Source organism: Pagrus pagrus (genome assembly GCF_965226575.1).
Source record: "Pagrus pagrus genome assembly, chromosome: 6".
In the NCBI taxonomy this organism is placed as follows: Eukaryota; Metazoa; Chordata; class Actinopteri; order Spariformes; family Sparidae; genus Pagrus; species Pagrus pagrus.
This window is the reverse complement of record NC_140190.1, coordinates 32583206-32603065: the sequence shown is the minus strand read 5'-3', so window position 1 is coordinate 32603065 and position 19860 is coordinate 32583206. Positions and strand designations below refer to the sequence as shown.

The 19860-nt window shown below is 40.3% G+C and overlaps 1 protein-coding gene across 1 annotated transcript; it reads right to left on the bottom strand.

The window, feature by feature from the left end:
• lmnb2 (lamin B2) lies at window positions 1-17249 on the bottom strand. The gene is made up of 13 exons (XM_084355250.1): window positions 16831-17249; window positions 15399-15535; window positions 12959-13115; window positions 12379-12504; window positions 11721-11819; window positions 10849-10920; window positions 10514-10639; window positions 10141-10361; window positions 8250-8481; window positions 7860-7967; window positions 5335-5454; window positions 5085-5162; window positions 1-3954 (listed from the first exon to the last, which is right to left on the bottom strand). Exons 1-13 carry the CDS (start codon window positions 17038-17040, stop codon window positions 3919-3921), a joined length of 1722 nt encoding a protein of 573 aa, XP_084211376.1. The 5' UTR covers window positions 17041-17249; the 3' UTR covers window positions 1-3918.
• Between the last annotated feature and the right edge of the window lie 2611 nt (window positions 17250-19860).

The following is a 19860-nucleotide window of genomic DNA, read 5'->3' as shown; positions in this document are numbered from 1 at the left end:
TATATGTAAAACATTTATTTTGTGTACAAAAAGTAGTTCAACAACAGTTAATCATGAATGAAAATTGACATTTAGCATGCTTCCCCCCCCCCCACACATGAATAACACCTGGCCTGTTTCAGTGATTAAAACTTGGGTGTTTTCAACAGAACTATCACATAGTTGTAATCACATCAATTTACATTTTAAAACAATTTGTCAGTTCCAAGTCATCAGTCCCTCCAGGACCAGAGTTGTTTTTTGGTTTTATTTTGCTGTTGTTAGTGCAGCTAAAAGTAACTGAATACACAGCATATTTTCTTAAAAAACTGTCAATGCATTCACTTCGGCCAAATTTTGTTCTTTATATGATTTTATAAAACTCTTCTGTGATAAGTTTAAAAATTACATCACCTGTAAAATGTTTAAAAAATGAACTAAAGATATTCCTTACTAATATGCAACAGAAGGCTAAGAAAAACAACTTACTTGATTCAATTACAAAGAAGTTGTTATTAAGATTGAAGCTTATTTGATTTGAGGTGAAACGTTCTATATTAAATTTAATTCCATACTAAAATTGCAGTGAGTGGCAAAAATTAGATTGTTTTTGCAAATGAAAGATATACAAAAAAAAACTTTGCAAGCTCTTGAAAATATTGCAGGGATTGGTTGAATTTGCATTACTTCTTGTGGTTTAACTGAAAGATTGAGAATTCCTGGAGGGACTGAATTACAATTGTATATCAAAGCATCAAAAGACAATGTTTCAGTTTAACAGAGCAATCAAAATCAGGTCAGTCTTAACTTAAGAGTCGCAGTTCATTAAAAACTGCTGGACTTTATCCAATTCAAAAATGAAATTTGCTCATTTATAAATTAGCTTACGGTTTTTCTATCCTTCTCTCCCCGAGTCAAGACGTTAAACTCTCAGAAGAACACTACAGCAGTAGTGTTCACCATTGTTTTATCAAAATCCTGCAATTTATCCAAAGCCAGTATCAGCTTCTGTGTAGGTCATGAACACCCAACCTTTATCACCAAGAAATCCTAAACACAAAATATGTAAACAAATTGATTACATAAAAAAGAACTCTATAAAAAAAGAACTATAGAAAAATAACTAAAATGCAACACACAGCATACAAACACACAAGAAAACTGAATTTGAGATGACACACAAATCGTGAGAGCAACACTCCAACCCCATTTCCAAAGAAAGTTGTGGATGTTGTGTAAAACAAATAAAACCACACTGCAATCATTTGTGACTGTTTACTGACAAGTTTCATAAAGTGATCCTGAGCCCATGTAGTAATGTCCTGATAGCAGGGCTGCTCAAAGTGGGGCTGGTGGGCCAGAGTTGGCCTGCTGTATGGTTCAATTTGGCCCATCACTTGTCTACAGTGGGAAAAACATTTAATAGCTGGTTGCTTTTTGGCCCTTGGCCCACCATTACATTTCAGTTTGGGCCCTCTAAGGGAAAAAGATTGGGCAAACCTGCTTTATACAATCATGTGTTTGACAAAGCTGGCCCTGTCCCAACTTACTTAAAATGTGTTGCTGGTGTAAAATTCAAGATAAAATTCAACAAGCATGTCTTTACAGAAATACATGTTGATGAGTTAAAACATCGAATACAAGTTTTTGTACTGTTTGCAGTTGAGTATATGTCACACTGTTTGACTTATGTTTTACACAGCATCCAAGCTTTTTTGGAATCAGGATTGTATAATCCAAAATAATGTGGGAATACAGTAAGATGATGATGTTGCTTTCACTGTTTACCTTGTGTGTACTTAAAATATAGCCAATGCTTTGTCAGTTTACTATGTCAGATTGCCAGAGCCAGTCCCAAGGCTTTGCTTTAAGTTTATACTTTTAGTGGCCCAACTGAGGATCGAAACATCAAAAGCACATCTACCAGATGTAACTCAAACTACTTTTTTGGGTCACTCAGTATTTAAGAGCAATGTTGCTTTGAGTGGTTCAAGGAGAAACGAGCCAACAGAGAAAACCTGATGACTGTTGTCTCAACAGAGGTGACAAACAACATTTTAAGATTTAACCATGAGTGAACAAGTTGTATGGCTATAAACTTCACTAACAAAACAACCCTTTCATACAGGAGATGTATGTGGGTCCATTCCTATGAGACAGCTGCCCAAGGGTCAACTCTGGTTGTCAGTGTTAGCAGAGCCTCTGCAGTCAGCAGTGTAGTTCAACACAGTTCACTGCTAGTGACATTGCATGATTGCCAGCAAAAGTTAGCGTTTAATTTCTCTCCCCGTCTGTATGCACACACTTCCTGTTACTTTAGCTGTGTATGCAGGCCTGCTAACTGCTTTGGCTTAAAAAGACTGAACATCTAGCAAGCCTAAGAGTCACTAAATTTTCAAGTGTTTGCACACTGAATCAAAGCTGAAACATCAGTGAACACTGTAATGGGCTGCTCATGGTAAGGAACTGTTAGACATCTGCCAAAAGCAAAAACCCTGATTAGCTGAAAAAGAAAATGATGGAAGATTTTACCTAAGTTCCATTTGTTGATGGACTTCAGATATTAGTGAGCACAAAAGGTTTTCCCTAGTGTCCCTAGTGTTCAGAGAAATCTTGCTGCCACCAATGCTAGCAGGGAATCAACATGTCCTCGAAGGGCTCGAAGGCAGCACAATGGACCTTTGACCAGTTTTCAGTATATGCAAAAACTGCTGATCACCATTATGAAATTCACAAACTTTTTTTGGGCTGCATGAAGGCATAAACAGCCCGCTCTCTGACACAGATCATTTTCTTTCCACTACAGACTACACAACAGCAGGACAGCTAACCCATTTACCTTTTCCATATAACTGCTTGAAATCAAAGGTTGTCAGTCAAAATGAACCTTTAGTGTTTCTGGTTAAGAGTTGGCCAGCTGCAAGAAGCCCCTACAGGTAACAGCAACAGTTCACTGAAATACAGCTTCAACACGATCTGGAGTTTAGTATTACATTGGCTTTAAAACACCTCATCTTCCCCAAACCTTTATAGTAAGTTTCAAATGTCTTCTGACAAATCTGATGAGCTCTCATATTTCACTACCATCTTTGGAGGTTTGGAGTTAATTTGTAATGGTCTAAGCTCTGAAGTCCAATACCTGCAAACCAGCAGTGGATTTGCTGGCTAACTTTTGATTAGGGAAATCGATTGCAATTCCCTCAAAATCACCAAAACACATAATTTCAACAGGCTTTGCGTTCCATCTGTAATTTCAACTGCATATTCATGCAGATCTTTCAAAGGAAGACAAATAATAATATAAAAGCAAAATGTACTGTGGTGCAAAATCTATCCAGGTAGCACCACAAATAAATGGTATAGATGCAAAATACCTAAGACCTCTGTGTGAGAAAGGTCACGATTTTTGAGGAAAAACAATCCTTCAATTTAGTTCAATTACAAGTCGCTCATCATTTGTTCAACACTAAAGTTATCCATTCATTATGTCTCAATGGCCATACAGCTGAGGTCCTTTATCTTCTGAACTCAAATGACAGGTTCTTTTGGATGATGTCTGTGCAATAGTTACACATTGTGTTCTAGTGTTCATAAAGGATGAAACCAAAATGTTTACTGCGGAAGATTCAATGTCAGTGGAATAAATGACTGACATGTAAGGTACTATTAGTTAAGCAGGGAATATTTAGCTAAACCCCAGAGTTTGACTCAATATATGGATCCAAAATCGTTGCATGACCCACAAATGTTGGCATTGTTAGTAATAATTAAGCAAATGACTCATATCAAAGCAGGTCCAGAGAGTCTAGTTCAAACATTTCTTACATTGTCTTGAATAATGAAAACACCAAATGATGAGGCAATGGACAGGATCATATCTGATTGGCTCTAGAGCGAAAAAAGTATAATGGCGAAAACAAAGAAATCAACAGGAAGGCTTCACATGATGGCACACTCTCTGGATGACACCTTGCCCTGCAGAAGAAACAAAAACATTCAGATTATCATAAAATATCACTAATTAAATACTTTGAACCAAAAAGGAGTTTTGAAAAACAATTAGATTCATTTATAGTTGGAGCCAGATGTATAACCTTTGTGTACACACAAAAACCACACGTTGAGCCATGCGTCCGCACTGTTGAGGACGTTTGTCAGTTTCACTGCGTGTTATTATTTTGCAGTCTACACAGTGTTCAGTTATTATTTTCTGTTCTTCTGGGTCGAATCAGTGGCGGAACAGGCAAAAGTATCGATATAGAAACAGATTATCAAGGTTGTTTCTACACCTACTTATAGATAAATGTGGGAGTGGAAATGAGGCTTGTGCACGTTTCTGTTATATAAAAACAATATCAGGCATATGGAAAAAGTTTAGAAAGCTGATGAAAGAATATGTGTCGGCTGTAGCTCAGTGGGTAGAGCAGGTGACCAGCCACCAGAAGGTTGCTGGTTCGAACCCCGGCTCCCCTGGGCGAAACTGAGCTACATGCCGAAGCATCCTTGAGCAAGATGCTGAACCCCTACACTGCTCCTGATGTGCAGTTGGCACCTTGCAAGATGCCATCAGAGGGCCCTGGATGAACTGGCGTCTCATTCAGGGGTGTCCCCTGGCCTTCGCCCTGTGAGCTGGATTTGGCCCCAGTAGCCCCGCAACCCCCCGAAAGGGGGGATAAAAGCGGCAACACCCCGCGACCCCAATAGGGAAAAGCGGAAAGAAAATGAGATGAGATGAGATGAAAGAATATGTATGCACGTTTCTTCTTTGTGCGTACACACAGTTTTAGTTGTGAATCTACACCAAGTTTTGTGCATCTGCATCACAATTGGACAATAAATCAACTAGGGATGGGCATTCCAAGTAATTTACATATTAAGTACTTGCATTCAATTATTGTTGCGTACTCGAGTACTGACATTAAACATAAGAATAACGTTGGGAATGACCACAAAGATTGGCAAGCATTTGAACCTTCTTGCTGTGAGGCAACAGCGCTCATTCCAGGGTCAAAATGTGTACAGAAAGATCAAGAGCATGAGGACACAAGAATAAAACACAAAAACACGACCCTAGTCACCAGTGTTTCTATGAAGTCATAGCTCACCATTTGTTCAACATCCTCCTCTTCCTCTCCATTCTCTACATCTACCTGAGTCTTGGTTACACTTCTTCTGGCCACCTCCTGTAATACAGTCAGTAAGCCCACATAATTGTAACAGAAACACCATATGCAAAGCTTAAGTACATAACATACACGGACAACGACAATATAACATGTGGTGGCCTGCCACCAAATCAAGGACATTAAAATGAAGAGGAAACGGAAATAGTAAGTCATGCACGGATGCCCTTACCTCGCCATCGGCGTTGATCAAAGAGGTAACAATATCACTTCCTGTGCCCCAGGAAGCCTGGCTCTTCCACAACAAGTCAGATGGTGGACTGTGGGCGACACCGGCATCAGCAGACCACACCTGTAAACACAGTCAAAGTACATATGTTACAATGTCAAAGATAGTTTTTATACTGAAGAACTTCACAGAACCATTATAGCCTCTGAATTGCAGATTGTAATCAACTAGTGCCCAACCATTCTACAGGTGCCTTTTCAGAGTGGGCCCACTGCTTGTGTAATAGAGTTAGAAATAACATCATCATGAATTCCTTGAAAACGGATGTGCTTTGTCTTTCGTGTATATAGTTTTTAGAGCAACCTGGTGGGGTGCTCGCCCACTGAGCCTCAGCCAGAACACCCCCGAGAAGAAGAATGGTGCACACAAGCAACATGGCAATCACCGTTTCTATGTTAGATGCTTTAAAGTTGTTCTTGCTGCTGTTAGTGACTGAATGTATTTTGACACTGAAAGTTTTGACACGCAGATGCATGTGCAGAAATACTAGCTTGATCCACAATTAGCACTTTTGTTGACATGTTGAGCTACCTAGCCATGTAGTTCCTGGCTTGCTCAGAGCCATGTTTTCTTGAATTTTAGATTGCAATTCTTCAATTCTTTGTTACAAAGATCTGAGTGCTTGCATTTGCATAACACACTGTTGATGACGACTGTGTGCTGTTGATTTTTATATCAAATAGGCTCAAATCAAACAATCAAACTTGGACACCCGGTTCAGCAGTAGCAGGACAAAGACCCAAGACACTCCCAAGTCCCACAAGAATCACCTGTAGGCCAAAGAAGACAACGGGGCCCTGACCGCCACAAACTCCTCCTCAACCCCACCAAGTCACAACAGGGGGATGAAGACTGAGAAGGCCAGACACCAGACCTTCAGAACACTGCCAAATCATACCAATATACCATGAGACACTAGGCCTTGCACAAACCCACGGATCACCAGGACTGCCCAAGACCCATGCGCACCCCCACAGGGACTCAAAAACCAGATTGGATTTTCCAAAATAATGCGCATCTTCATAAAATCATTTAACTGATTAAAAACAAGCTTTTCTAAAATTTTACTTTAAAATGGCAAATTGAATTAAGGCCTGTAGTTATCTATGAGTGATGCACCTAAACTGTTTCTCTTCAGAAGAGGTTTAACTATGCCAGTTTTCAGAGCAGTAGCAAAAAACACCCGTCTGAAGTGAATAGTTTACAATATTGATTAAATATACATCCAAAAAGCTGTAAGCTGTTTTAAAAAAAGAGTGGATGGAAAAAAGCAAGTTTTAATTGGTAAATAACAACATCTCAGCATCAAACAGGTCAAATTTCTCCAGTGTTTCCTCACGTAAAACAAAGGTTCTGGGGTAATAAAATCATAGGCTGACATTGACATAAGTTTGATGCCTCTCTGAAGTGGATGGCAAAAAATTCACATGATGAATTGTTTAACATGCTGCTAGACGTCATAAAAACTGGGTTGATTAGTCAGTCAGTGTTTGAAAATTGGATCCTGGGGTTATTCCGATTATCCGTTATTAATTAAGAGGAGTGCTCAGGGTTTCCCCCAGAAAACTTGTTAAGCCCCACCGGTGCCCAAGCGTGTTTTTTTGTGTCAGGGGCCTGACCCTGACCATTGACTGATGGCAGGGCACTTTAGGTAACAGATTCATTACTGGAGTAGTAGAATTTAGAAGGAGTGATTCCATAAGGCTTTAAGATCAATGTTAAAAGTTGACTGGAAATTTGAAAATATTATCATTATCATGTGTTATCATAAGACATTTATGTAACACCAGGTCTTACAGATTGCACTCTTGAAATGCTGTTCAACCAACCACAAAAATAAATAAATAAGGGGCAAGTAAGACCTGGCGGCCTGCCAGGCTTGTAATACACTGGGGGAAACCCTGAGTGCTCTTGGTCTTGCATATTTAAATGCCTCATTGAAGATAGTCAGCTGGTCACAGTAAATTTGATAATTCAATTGTTGTTTCTCCATCTTCTTTAAGCAGTTCAACAGTTTTTCCAGCAGCACCAAGATCGAAAAGTTGCTGATGGTATGCTACTAGTGGCTCAGCGGCACATGCCGATACCTGGAGTGGTATGTCACTCTTGTTCCACCAACACAAGCCGTTTCTTTAATGCAGACCTGCCAACCTTGAAGAAATTTCATGAGTACAACTGCAGGAGCAGCTCAGCCGCCACGCACTACACAGGTATCCAGTGTGGCCAGCTTGTTACAAAGACTCTTTCCTGAACTACTAACACTTTTCACATCGAGCTCTGTGGATTATCCTGAGTGAGGTGGTTGGAAAAACACACTGCTGCTCAGTGTCTCAAATGTCCTTCTTCAACTGATTCCTTTTACCTCCACTGCAGTAATAATCATTTTAAAGAAACCTGTTAAGAAAACACAAGGCCTCGCCACATGGAACACAGGACATACACATTCTATTCTACTTCATATTTCTCACCGTGACTGTCTGTCCTGCTTTGAGGGTAAACTTTGGGGAGAACTTGTAGATAACCTCGTCCCCGTCGTCAACCTGTCTCTTCAACCTCCAGTTGCCCAAAGGCTGGTCCTGCAACACACAAGGTAGTGTAACACACAAGTAAAGAACCAAACCTATTGATCAACACATACACTTTTCTGCTCAACTTATTGGAGACCTCAGGATGCTTAGTCTACCTTTAATGATCAGCATTTACCGCTACCATAGTAGAATAATTCCGACCTTCATAAAAACTTTTATAGTCATTTTTTGTTGTAATACGGATAATCTACTAATCACCAGGTCTTGGTCATCTAAATAGACTAGAAATGCAACAATTAACATTTCTAGTCTTAGTCCAGTCTTACACACCTGCTCAGTCTCATTGGTCAGTGTGACTGCATTTCCATCCATGTCAGTGGGTGATATGGTGACCGCTCCGCTAGCTGTTGCCTCTTCTGACACCAGCAGCTGCCCCTCACCTATTCCCACCTCTGGGACATCCTTAGCCTCCGCTCTCTTCCTCTTGGAGGAGCGGGAGGAAGAAGATCCTGTTATCCTGGAAACAGTGACTCGAGGTGATTGGCTGGGGGACAGCTTCAGTCTGAAAGAAGATCACCAGTTACTAGTTAGTGAGCAATGCAACACCAAGCAGGGTGTGAGCTGTCAGAGGTTAGCAGTCACTTCCTGCCATTCAAATGAGACACTGAGAACAGAAATTAAATAACATCTGTTATCACTGATCTCACTGATAAGCATTTTAACTCCAGGAAATCATAAACACCACTTTGGCACAATCAAAATTCAACTGTGGAACTGGCTTTCTTTTAAAACATTTAGCTCTCTCATAGTATGTTAAAACATCAAGTGTAACCCATTGGTTTAATGGGTGACACCATTTTGCGTTTTTTGGAGCCAGAAATGACCTTATTTGGACAAGATTGTGGGGCTGGGAAATATACACATTACTACACCCCTATCAGGATGATTGGATTTGACTGTGAACCCTTGGACAGGTCATTGTAGCAACTTGTCAATCACATGGCAACCATGCTCTAAAGAATACCTTGATTTACTCCAAATTAGGGATGCAACAGTTACCGTACTGGTTTCATGAAAAACCAGCAAAATTCTAGAGGATTAGTATTACAGTTTCAAATTCTAATTATCATTAATATTGTGTTTGATTATCTCGCTTTAAAGAACTCACAGTAAACGCTGTACAGCATCAACCAATCAAATGTATTATTCCATTAACAAGTAATAAAGAGTAGCTTATTATACTTCCTGACTAACTTGCCCAACACTGTGACTGACAAATAAACAGATCAAGAGATATACTGTCCAGCTCACTTAAGGTGAACAGGACTGACAGACTAGTGAGAAATTGACTACAAGCTAGCACATCAACTTAACGTTACTGTTATTTGAGACCACAAGTTCACCTGATAGCTGTTCTGCAGCTTCCTTGTGGTGTTTTTTTCTTTTCTTTTCATGACCAGAAGGATAGTTCCGCCCAATTGAAGATGTAAACTCTAACACCAGCTTTGATACAACAGGAGGCGGCGTGACTCGTTGGGCCTCGGATCGGACTGTGTGTGTGTCTGTGTGACTGCACGTGTGACTAGAGCAAGGAGGGGGGAGTGAGAAACGCTTTGCTAAAGCAGCGGTGCAAAGAGCTTTAAAGTCATTATGATAAGTGAAAAATACTTCTGGATCATTATGAAACTATGGCGACACATACTAGACTTTTGCAGCCTGCCATAGTCAAGGTAATTAACGGAAAACATTGCACACCACCAACACACCAAATTCAGTTATATTTACTGACACCACGAATAATTTGCGGATTCACTTATTTTACATTATATATTTTTAAGTTATTGACATTACTTTGTAGAAATCTGTTTTCACTTTGATGTTTGTTTTTTGTAAATTCTCAAAAAAGCCAAATTATATTGACCATGATCCCATAAAAGCGATAAAAGGGGAAAACATCCAAGGGGTTGAAATGTGCGCAACTACACATGAGGGACGGCAGGTTAACTTCACTGATTATTTTAATCTGCCAACAAGCCGTCAGGATCCAATGCTAATTAATGTTCTGTGTTATTTACACACACAGTTCAGGTCATACAGTGAAACTGTTGAGAGTGAGTCAGCCGTCCACCTGATAAATCCTGACCTCCATCAGAGCTGTTTAAAAATATTTATTTCAGAAGCTAAAAGTTCCTTGTCGAGTGCGTGTGTGTGTGTGCTGTACCTGTGCTCCTCTCCCTCCAGCAGTTTCCTGTATGCATTGATCTCCATGTCTAGGGCAAGCTTCACGTCTAACAGCTCCTGGTATTCACTGAGCTGAGCATTCATTCTCTCTCTCAGTTCGCTCATCTCTTGTTCTTTTCCTTCGATGGCACGGCGGTGCTTGTCTCGCTCTGCTGACAGAATTTCCTCCAGCTCTCTTATACGATCCTCTGAGGCAGCCACCTACAAACACAAACGTACACACATTCAACCAGAATAACCCATGATTAGCTGATGAGCAATATAATTCATGGAGCTACATGGCATTAATACCCAAAATTGTGAGTTGTGGAAGAGGTCCAGATGTGTGTGTACAGGCAATAATTAAGCAGTACCTGTTTCTGCAGGGCACTCAGCTGATATCCAAGGCTTTCAATTCTCATACGGGACTCCTGCAGCTCCTCCCTTGCTGTGCCTATCGCCTTGTCATTAATCTCCGAAGACACCTTGGCATTTTCCAACTAGGGAGAGAAAAACTATGAAAAATAGTTCTCGGTGCATCTTCAAGCAGTATAAAGCTGAATCAGCTGCTTCTCGGCTCCAGGACAGCCATTTTACAAGAGAAAAAACTGAACTGGACCACACTGGAAGATTTGCAGTATTTTTTCTCTTGGAAGGAGAAGAAGTGTGAGATTCAAATTGTTAAAAGGAAAAAATAATTGTCTCTTACCTTGGCCTGGAAAGTTTGCTCCAGTTCTTCCTTATAAAGAGAGACTTGCTCATCATGTTGCCTCCGTAGGTCCTAGTGGGATCACACAAACCTAATTAATGCAAATCCACAAATAAAAGCACACAGCACTTTCACAAACTCAGAACCAGATCATTAGCTGCCGTCTGTTTCTCTGCTTGACAGATTTCTGAAGTCACACAAGATGTATGCTCGTATCAGATATTTCACTTTATACCCCCTTAAAAAATTGTCCGTTGGTTTCAGCTAAATATAGGTTTAGCTGAAATATTAAGTTATCTCAAATATTACCAGGTAAGTGTGGTGCTGTAGTGCAGTGCTAAGCATTGGTTGGTGGGTCTTACTGCTTTCAAAACTCTTGATTTTTCTTATGATGACTCCATCAATTAATTCTAGCAAAAACATATGCACAATCTGCTTTTTTAAATTTAGATTTGATAAATTCAAATCAAAGACAATTAAATGATTTTTACAGCCTGGTATTTGTTCAATTCAATTGAATACATTTAAGACTTTTAGGGACCTGCAGACACCCTGTCATATTCACTGTGGGTAAACTTGTTTTAACGGCGCTGCCAAATATAATCATATTTTGTGCTAACGTGCAAGTGTGATAAGATGGTCGTAGCTATATTTGTAGCAGTGTAACATGCATACTTGAACATTTGTTGAACAGCATTTCCCAAACACAGCTTTAAAATCACAAATGTATGACATTCATCTCTTTGCATCTTTGACTGACTATCACTCTTGTCAGGCAATCAACGGTATGTTGGAATATACAGTGTATTGCTTTCCATTGCCCACCTGTACCACAAACACAACAGCTTCTGTAAACTGACCCCTGAACATACCTGTAAAGCTTGTGCCAGTTTGAACTCATAGTCCTGTCTGACTCCAGAGTCCACCTCCACTATTCTCTGCTCCTGTCTACGCCGAGACTCACGCACCTCCTGAACACAAGGAGAAAGATGTGCAACTGGGAGAAACTCTTGATGCCACAGAAATTGTACTATTTCACACCTGTTAAAACAGTCGTTCTGCGTTGGATGCGGGTGTGACTCTCTAAGTAACTGTATTTTATTCCATATACTTTGCATGCACATGTTTTACGGTAAAAAAAATCAAAACATAAGAAACATAACTAAAGCATTCTGCCCCCAGAAAAAAGAAAACAACATCTTATTTTGACAAACAATTGAGTTTTATAGGAGGGAGAACACACATTATGATCAAATGCTTTTTTCATCTCATTAAGTACATACTGCTTGGTTGCTTGTGAATTTCCCCATTGGGACCAATAAAATCTTACTGATTTAATAATATCAGGACATATTTATTGTTTATATCTGACAATCAATCTTCAATCAAATAGACAAATCTAACAACTGATTGGTTGTCAATGTCATTTGTGCTCTGGCAACCTGAGAGGGGAATCAGTCATTCATTTTATAATAAGTAACAGTCCTGTGCACACATCACTGCCCTTCACACAGCACACACACTTCTTACCTCTTCAAACATGCTCTTCCTGAACTCTAGCTCTTCACTCAGTGATTGACAGCGGTTCTCCAAGTCTACACGCATCAGTGTCTCTGCCTCCAGCTGGCGCTTAGCAACAGCATGGCTGTCCTCTGCCTATAGAAGACCAGGTCATAAGAAAGGTTAGCACATGGACACTTTAACATAAGTTCACCAAACTGCTCCTGATGTGCTGGTCGGCACCTTGCATGGCAGCCACCGCCATCAGTGTATGATGACTATGTATAAATTACTGTAATTCACTTTGGACAAAAGCGTCTGCTAAATGCCCTAAATGTAAGTGTAAATACAAACGCGTGGGTAGAACGTTGAAGAGAGAACCTGAAACCTTGGATCGATCCAAGTGACACTGGAATCGATCCTTCAAAGGAGTACGGACTACCAATAATATTGAAATTTTGGGATTGACCCAGCCAGCTCATGTTTTGGTCTCTATAAAGGCTACTGAAGAACTGTCTTTCATTAAAACCACAGTCAGACTTCAGACTATGTATCCCTTCTATTTTCATCTTTCCTCCTTTTTCTGGAGAGATAATGTTGCAGAACATACCTTAGCCAACTGGCTCTTCACATCAGCCAGCTCAGCAGTCAGAGCTGCATTCTGGCTTAGAGCTGTAGAGAGAGCTGCTTCACTCTTGTTCAGTTGGCCTTCCAAACCACTGGCCCTAGACACCGCTGCAGCAAGGTCATTATCCTTCTTCTTGGCACTGGAAGACAAGGACAGAGGGAGAAGACAGTTACTGCCACAAACTGGTAAAACAGTGCATTGATAACATTTCCATTAGGAATTATAAATAAGAATGTTTTTGTGATAAAGTATTATGTGTTTCTCTCATTCCATCACAGAAAAATGAGAGCTGTAGAAATCATTGAACCTGAAAACTGCCATGATATACATGTTCTTGTAGTGTAGGTAGTAGTGTAGCGTAAACTTTTCACCATGACTGTATGTGACAGTCTAATTAGGAAACATCCCAAAATTGAGGGCAAATTTAAACAATAAACGGTTCTATTTCTGTTGAAAATTAAGGTTGCTCCAATCAGGATGATACCAATAAGAAGGATGTTTCCTCACTTTTTGTGATTGTTAAAATTGTACATAGTTGTTAGTTATTAGTGGCATAGTAAAATCATCATTAAAATGTGGAGGAAATAAATAATTATATTTATCTTATATTGATTCAAAGAAATAGGTTCAAAACAAAATGAAGTTATCTCCAAACGGTGAAATACAGAATTCAGAAAAAGTAAATAGGATAGAGAATTTAGGAAAAATTCTGTGTTTCCATCTCAGTTGTCTCGGTCTCTGGTCTTTGTGCCCTGCTGCGACTACGCCACCACCTGCTCACTGCTTGTACCTGCTTACTTTAGATTGATAAAATGTACACTGATGTAAAGTGTCTCTAACTTCAAACTCAAAGTACTTTCACCTACAACACTGTACTCAGCTAAAGAACTTAAGTACATTTATTTGTGTAAATTGTTGTGTTGTCACATGAGGCTGCAGTTCAGTTTTCACACTTTCCACTCAAGCTATTAGCTCAGTCAGCTGTTAGCTCCAGTTGCTGTTAGCACTCATGATGCAGGGCTCGAAACAAACAGTGTTACACTGTCCACCCAGACAATCCCAAATAATAAATTGAACTGTAATAATAATTCAGTGGTCAGGTGGTCATTGCCATACAGACCTCAGAACCGTGCTGGCATTTTTGACAGTTATTCTGAATTTAGAACAGGATGTATTCCATACAAACTAGCTCATATTTAGATTCCTAACTTATTCTTCAGTTTGGGTGGTTCTGTAGCCAATTTCTAACTATCCTAAGATTAGATAGGATTTTTTCCTCAAAGCAGTCAGGAAACATGTTTCTGCAATACAAAACCCCCTAAAAGGCATCTTTAATTGATGTAAGATATAGGGGTGTAACAATACACAAAAATCGCGGTTCGATACGTACCTCGGTTTTGAGGTCACAGTTCGGTTCATTTTCGGTACAGTACGGGAACAAAATGCAAAACATAAATTTGCTTGTTGTTTATTCGGAACTTTTGTAAACCAACAATTTATTGTAACATTATACAAAATATGAAAATAAAATTAAAAAATAGAATACTGTTGTAAAGTGCTGCCTGGTAATAAGTTAAATAAATAATTTTCACTGTCTCTTTAAGTCCCTCTGCCAGGTGTGCACTGGTGTGTTGTTCATATGGGCTGAGTTGCTAGGGAAAGGCTGCTTGATTGCCAAAGTCAGCTGCGTTTGCACTAAGGTCATTTTTTTTTCTTGTAGCAGTGATATTCACACTCGGGTGGTGCCGTTTCAAGTGCCGCGGCACAACGCAGAAATTCAGCCGAATTTAGCACAGAGCAAACAGGAAGTCTGACACGAAACAACAATACATCCGGTTGATTTTCAAAATAAAACACTCCGTGTTGATACAAGCACAAAAACCTTAAAAAAGAGACAAATACGCGCTCTTCCTCTAATCCTTCAGTCGGGAACCCTTTGTGTTATGTTTATAACACGTATAACTGCAGTCGTGTGTTATTATGTAATCATTACGGTTGATGTTTCGGTTTCGTTTCTCCAGCTGTTCGGCGGAACTGCGCCGTGCTGGACTCGTCTTTCTCCGTTGCAATATTTAACCAGGAAGCCGAAGTGTTCCCAAGCAGGAGGCTTAAGCGACAAGGGAGGGTCTTCAAGCTCTGGTTTCGCGCTAGCGTTAGCCATGATGTAAACGGGCTGCACGTGTAGCTGCAGGCAGAATATAAACACAGCAACTTCTGTTCTGGAAACTCACCCGTGCACAGCCCTGTACCGAACCGAAAGTCCTGTACCGAAACAATTCAATACGAATACATGTATTGTTACACCCCTCGTAAGATAGCATTTAAGACTCGAAACGTCTCTGTAATGAGCCCCTGGTCCCCTGATTAATCTGATCTCAACAATGTGACATGTATGATTATTGAGTTTACCGCATCATATTACCTGCGTGTGGCTTCGTCAAGGTCAGCCTGAGCCTTGCCCAGGTCTATCTGGAGCCTGGCTCTCTCTCTGGCAGTTTCATCCAAAACTCGTCGAGCATCAGCTAACTCTGCCTCATACAGAGACTTCAGGCCCGTCACCTGAAAAGAAGGACACATACATTACTCGAAGGCCTGGCTAGGTGGGGGAAGAAAAGAAAAAAGAAACATTTCAATTCACTGACTGTTGTGGGGTGGATTTCTTCCAAGGTGTGACATACTGGAAATAATATGCACACTTGCAGTTTTTCCCCCCCTCCAAATCCAATGTTATATCACAGGGACAATCCATTCAGCAGAGAGGTGCATGTTTTTTCACTGCTTGTTAGCTCACCTGAGTGGGATTGTAAACATCAAATAATCTGCCTAACTGCAAAGCTAGCTTTGCTGTTTTCTTTCAATATTAAAGTCATTTTCTGATTTTGAAGGAATTAAACTGAGCATAAAAAGTCATCATTTGTTGTTAAGTCATTTGTTAATCTCTATTTTACATGTGTGTGTGTTCATTCAGTTGGACGCAGGAAGTGTGTTTTGATACAAACAAAATCTTTCTCAGGGCCTGCCCTGCTACTCAGTACTGCTGGAAGGATGAATGGAGCTGTACACAAACAAACCACACAGTACAATCAATGGTGTGGAAATATACATTTTTAATAAAATATAGCAGGTGACAACTAACTAATGTAACCCGGGGGAAACCAGAGGGACCTAGATCTTCATCAGTACTTATGCATTACATTACAGAGAGAGGGAGGAGCTTCTGGGACATTACGGATAGCTCGAACAGTTTTCCCTCAAATATCTATGGATTCAGGGAGAGCGTTAAAATAATCCAAGTTCTGATTTCAGTTAATGTTTGTGCGGAATTTGAGAACATTGGTTTCCTGTTATTCAGTAGGACAGAGACTCAAAGCGGTGGCAAACAGCACTAACTGAAATGATATGCGGCTTAAATTCAAGGTTCCTGAAAAATGTTGCAATGCTTCCACGAAGTACACATAATTAAACTCACAGGTCATATTCATAGATTGGCGCGCATAGCTCACCCGCTCAAACCCACCGGTCCAGTTATGCAATCACTTCACATTTAGCGTGAACAACGTCATCTGTGATCGTAAACTAAGGCATTTGGCCATAAACACAATATTCAAGCAAAACTGTTAAAGTTAGTTTACACGTTTTATGACCAGTTATGGACCATTGTTAACTAACGTTGCAACTAACGTGGGTTAGTCACCATGTATCAGTAGTATGGCTCACTTTTATTGATTCCTTCACAACGACAGCTTGTTTAACTTGAGTCGCGCTAGCTAACATCTATAAGGACTTTGACTCCAGAGATCCGATTGCTTTAAGTGTGGACTGGTGCAAACAGTTCAAGCTGGTGTTTGACTCACCTCTCTGGTAGTCACCTCCTCTTTCTCAGACACTTTGACCATCAACCGGTCGTTCTCCAGTTCCAATGCCCGGACACGGTCAATATACACGGCCAGCCTGTCGTTCAGGTGCTGCAAATCTTGTTTCTCTTGTAAGCGAGAGATCCGGGTCGGGGAGAGAGGTGTAGAGGCCGACCGGCCAGCTTCACGGCTTGGAGTAGCAGTCGCCATAACGGATCTCTAAACAATCCTGAGTTTGCTTTACCACTTGGTGAGCAATAGAAAATAAACGTACCTGCGGTCTTCGTTAAATGAGGACGCAAAAACAGTTTATCTTCTTAATTAACGATACGATGTCAATCAATGAGTAGTAAGCTCATGCAATGTCTCCGACAGTTGCCAGAAACAGTGATGTGATTCCAAGATGGCCGACACCTCTATCAGAACCGCGCCAAAAGCAGAGAATGCTTCCTGTCTTGCAATGGATGATGGGAAAAATAGAAAGAAATAGGCGCCTCCCCTGGACAGCAGAAAGAACAGCAGGCACCGTCAACAGGAATCAGGTTGGACAGGCTTCTTTACAGCAATGTGCAGATAAAACCAAATATCAAATTGAATAGTCTTAATGGATGTTTCCCCGTTAGGTGAATTGATTCATTTAACTCTGCATCCTAATCTCAGTCTTGATATGAGTGTTTGCTCTGTCGAGTTCTTCCACTTTTTGCCTTACTTTAAATAGATGCTGTGCTTTGATTCCTTCATCCCAGTGCTTTTGCCAAGCAGTCATTTTTGCTCCATATTTAGCTTAAGCTCTGGCTAAACTGAAAGACACCTCAAATGAAAGAGTCATTACAACACACATTTTTGGTTTCTTTACTTCTTCAATGATTTATGTAAAGAAAAGGTTGACATTTCGGTCACAAAGACCTTTCTCAAGACATAACGTTCACAAAGTGACATAGCTTAAATCCAGCCCATAATTAAAGGACGATCCAAAGCTGACACCAACCAGAAAATTTTTCACTTGTAGTATTATATATACAAAAAAGAGTCAGGTAGCATACAAATTCCCTTAAGGGCTCCTATATGGAGTAAGATAGCTATCAAGTAATCCAGGTGTACGTATATAAACAGAACTACCAAAATACTTTGTCAAAAGGATCACTATGGAGGAGAAACTTGTGCATAATACTGCTGAAAATAATATGACCAAGGGTATTAAAGGATTCAGATCACTTATAGTAAAATAGAAAGGCACAATTCTTTTAAAAATGAAAATATATTTGAAAATTAGAAAAACTATATACACATATCTGAAAGACCAAATCTTAGTCATCTCTGTAAAATATTCTACATCATGATACAATAACTTTAAAAATACACGTCAGAAATAGAAAGTTTATTTAGGAATTTGGCCATATATCTGGTTAGTTATATTTCACGGGACATTTCATGAGAAGACCCTGAGATTCAGGTCTTCGTTCATTTCCAAAGGTGCAAGAGTCTCTAGTTCAATGATCCACTATGCTACACGCTTCATGAAAGCTTCCTTTAAGTTACCTCCTCGTCTGTAAATTTGAACCCTCTCAATACCAGCATACCAGTATGAGGTTGGGGGATGTTTCATTTGCGCAGAGTGGAGGGCAACTGGACTTTATCCACAGTTTGAATAGTGGAATGATGCTCCACCATTCTAGTCTGTAAGGATCTGGTTATCATGCCGATTTATACTTTACCACATGGACACTTGATGAGATAGATGACTCCATTGGTGGTACAGAAAATAGTCCCCCAGATTTTGTACTCTTTTCCTATTATAGGGTGAGAAAAGGAAAAACAGATGTGTGTTGGTATTGTGTGCACCGTCTACATTTGAAATTTCCTTCTGGTAATGAGGACAACAGTTGGGTTGGTTTGGTATAAAGGCAATCTGAGTGTACCACACTGTCTGTGAGGTTTCTTCCTCTACAAAAGGTTATCCTAGGAGGTTCTTCATACAGTTCACCAACTGTTCACTTGTGGTCCGCTAGTTAGGATATGCCAATGTTATGTTTGATTTGATTTAATGTTGTGTTTAGCTGCTCATTGACATGAGCACTGAGTGCAGTGAATGTGTCTCAAGTGACTGTAGTATAAAGAAACCTGTGTCTGAAGGTCCAGTCACTGTTAATCAGTATTCCTGGCTACAAAAGGGATACAAAAACATTTCCAAGTCACTGAACATCCCCCAGAGTTCAGTTAAATCCATCATTAAGAAATAGAAGGGATATGGCACATGTGTAAATCTGCTTGGAGCATACCGTCCTCACAAACTGAGTGACGGTGCAAGAAGGAGACTAGTGAGGGAGGCCACCAAGACACCTGTTACTACTCTGAAGGAGTTAAAAGCTTTAGCAGCTGAGATGGGAGAGACTCTGCATACAACAACTGTTGCCTGGGTTCTTCACCAGTCAAAGCTTTATGGGAGAGTGGCAAAGAGAAAGCCACTGTTGAAGAAAGCTCATTAAATCTCCACTAGAGTTCACCCAAAGGCATGTGGGAGACACCGAGGTCAACTGGAAGAAGGTTCTTTGGTCTGATGAGACCAAGATTGAGCTTTTGGCCATCAGACTAAATGCTATGTTTGGCGAACACCAAACACTGCACATCCCCACAAACACACCATCCCCACCATGAAGCATGGTGGTGGCAGCATCATGCTGTGGGCATGCTTCTCAGCAGCAGAAGGTTGTAAAGAGGGTAAAATGAATGCAGCAAAATATAAGGAAATCCTGGAGGACAACCTGTTTCAGTTTGCAAGAGACTTGGAAGAAGATTTATTTTCCAGCAAGACAATGACCCAAAGCATACAGTGAAAGCTACACAGAAATGGTTTAAAGACAACAGGGTGGATATTCTGGAGTGGCCAAGTCAAGACCTCATTCCAATAGCGAATTTGTGGCTGGACTTGAAAAGGGCTGTTCACGTCCGTTCCCCATGCAACCTGACAGAGCTTGAGCAGTTTTGCACAGAAGAATGGAGTAAAATTTGCAGTGTCCAGATGTGCAAGCC

Bases quoted from the DNA above. Each gene is read 5' to 3' on its own strand.
- lmnb2 (XM_084355250.1), bottom strand. From the start codon at position 17,040: ATGGCGACTGCTACTCCAAGCCGTGAAGCTGGCCGGTCGGCCTCTACA. The intron at 15,536-16,830 runs GTGAGTCAAACA...CCTTCTTTTCAG, and splicing joins AGGAGGTGACTACCAGAGAG to GTGACGGGCCTGAAGTCTCT. The intron at 13,116-15,398 runs GTAATATGATGC...CTTGTCTTCCAG, and splicing joins CTTGACGAAGCCACACGCAG to TGCCAAGAAGAAGGATAATG.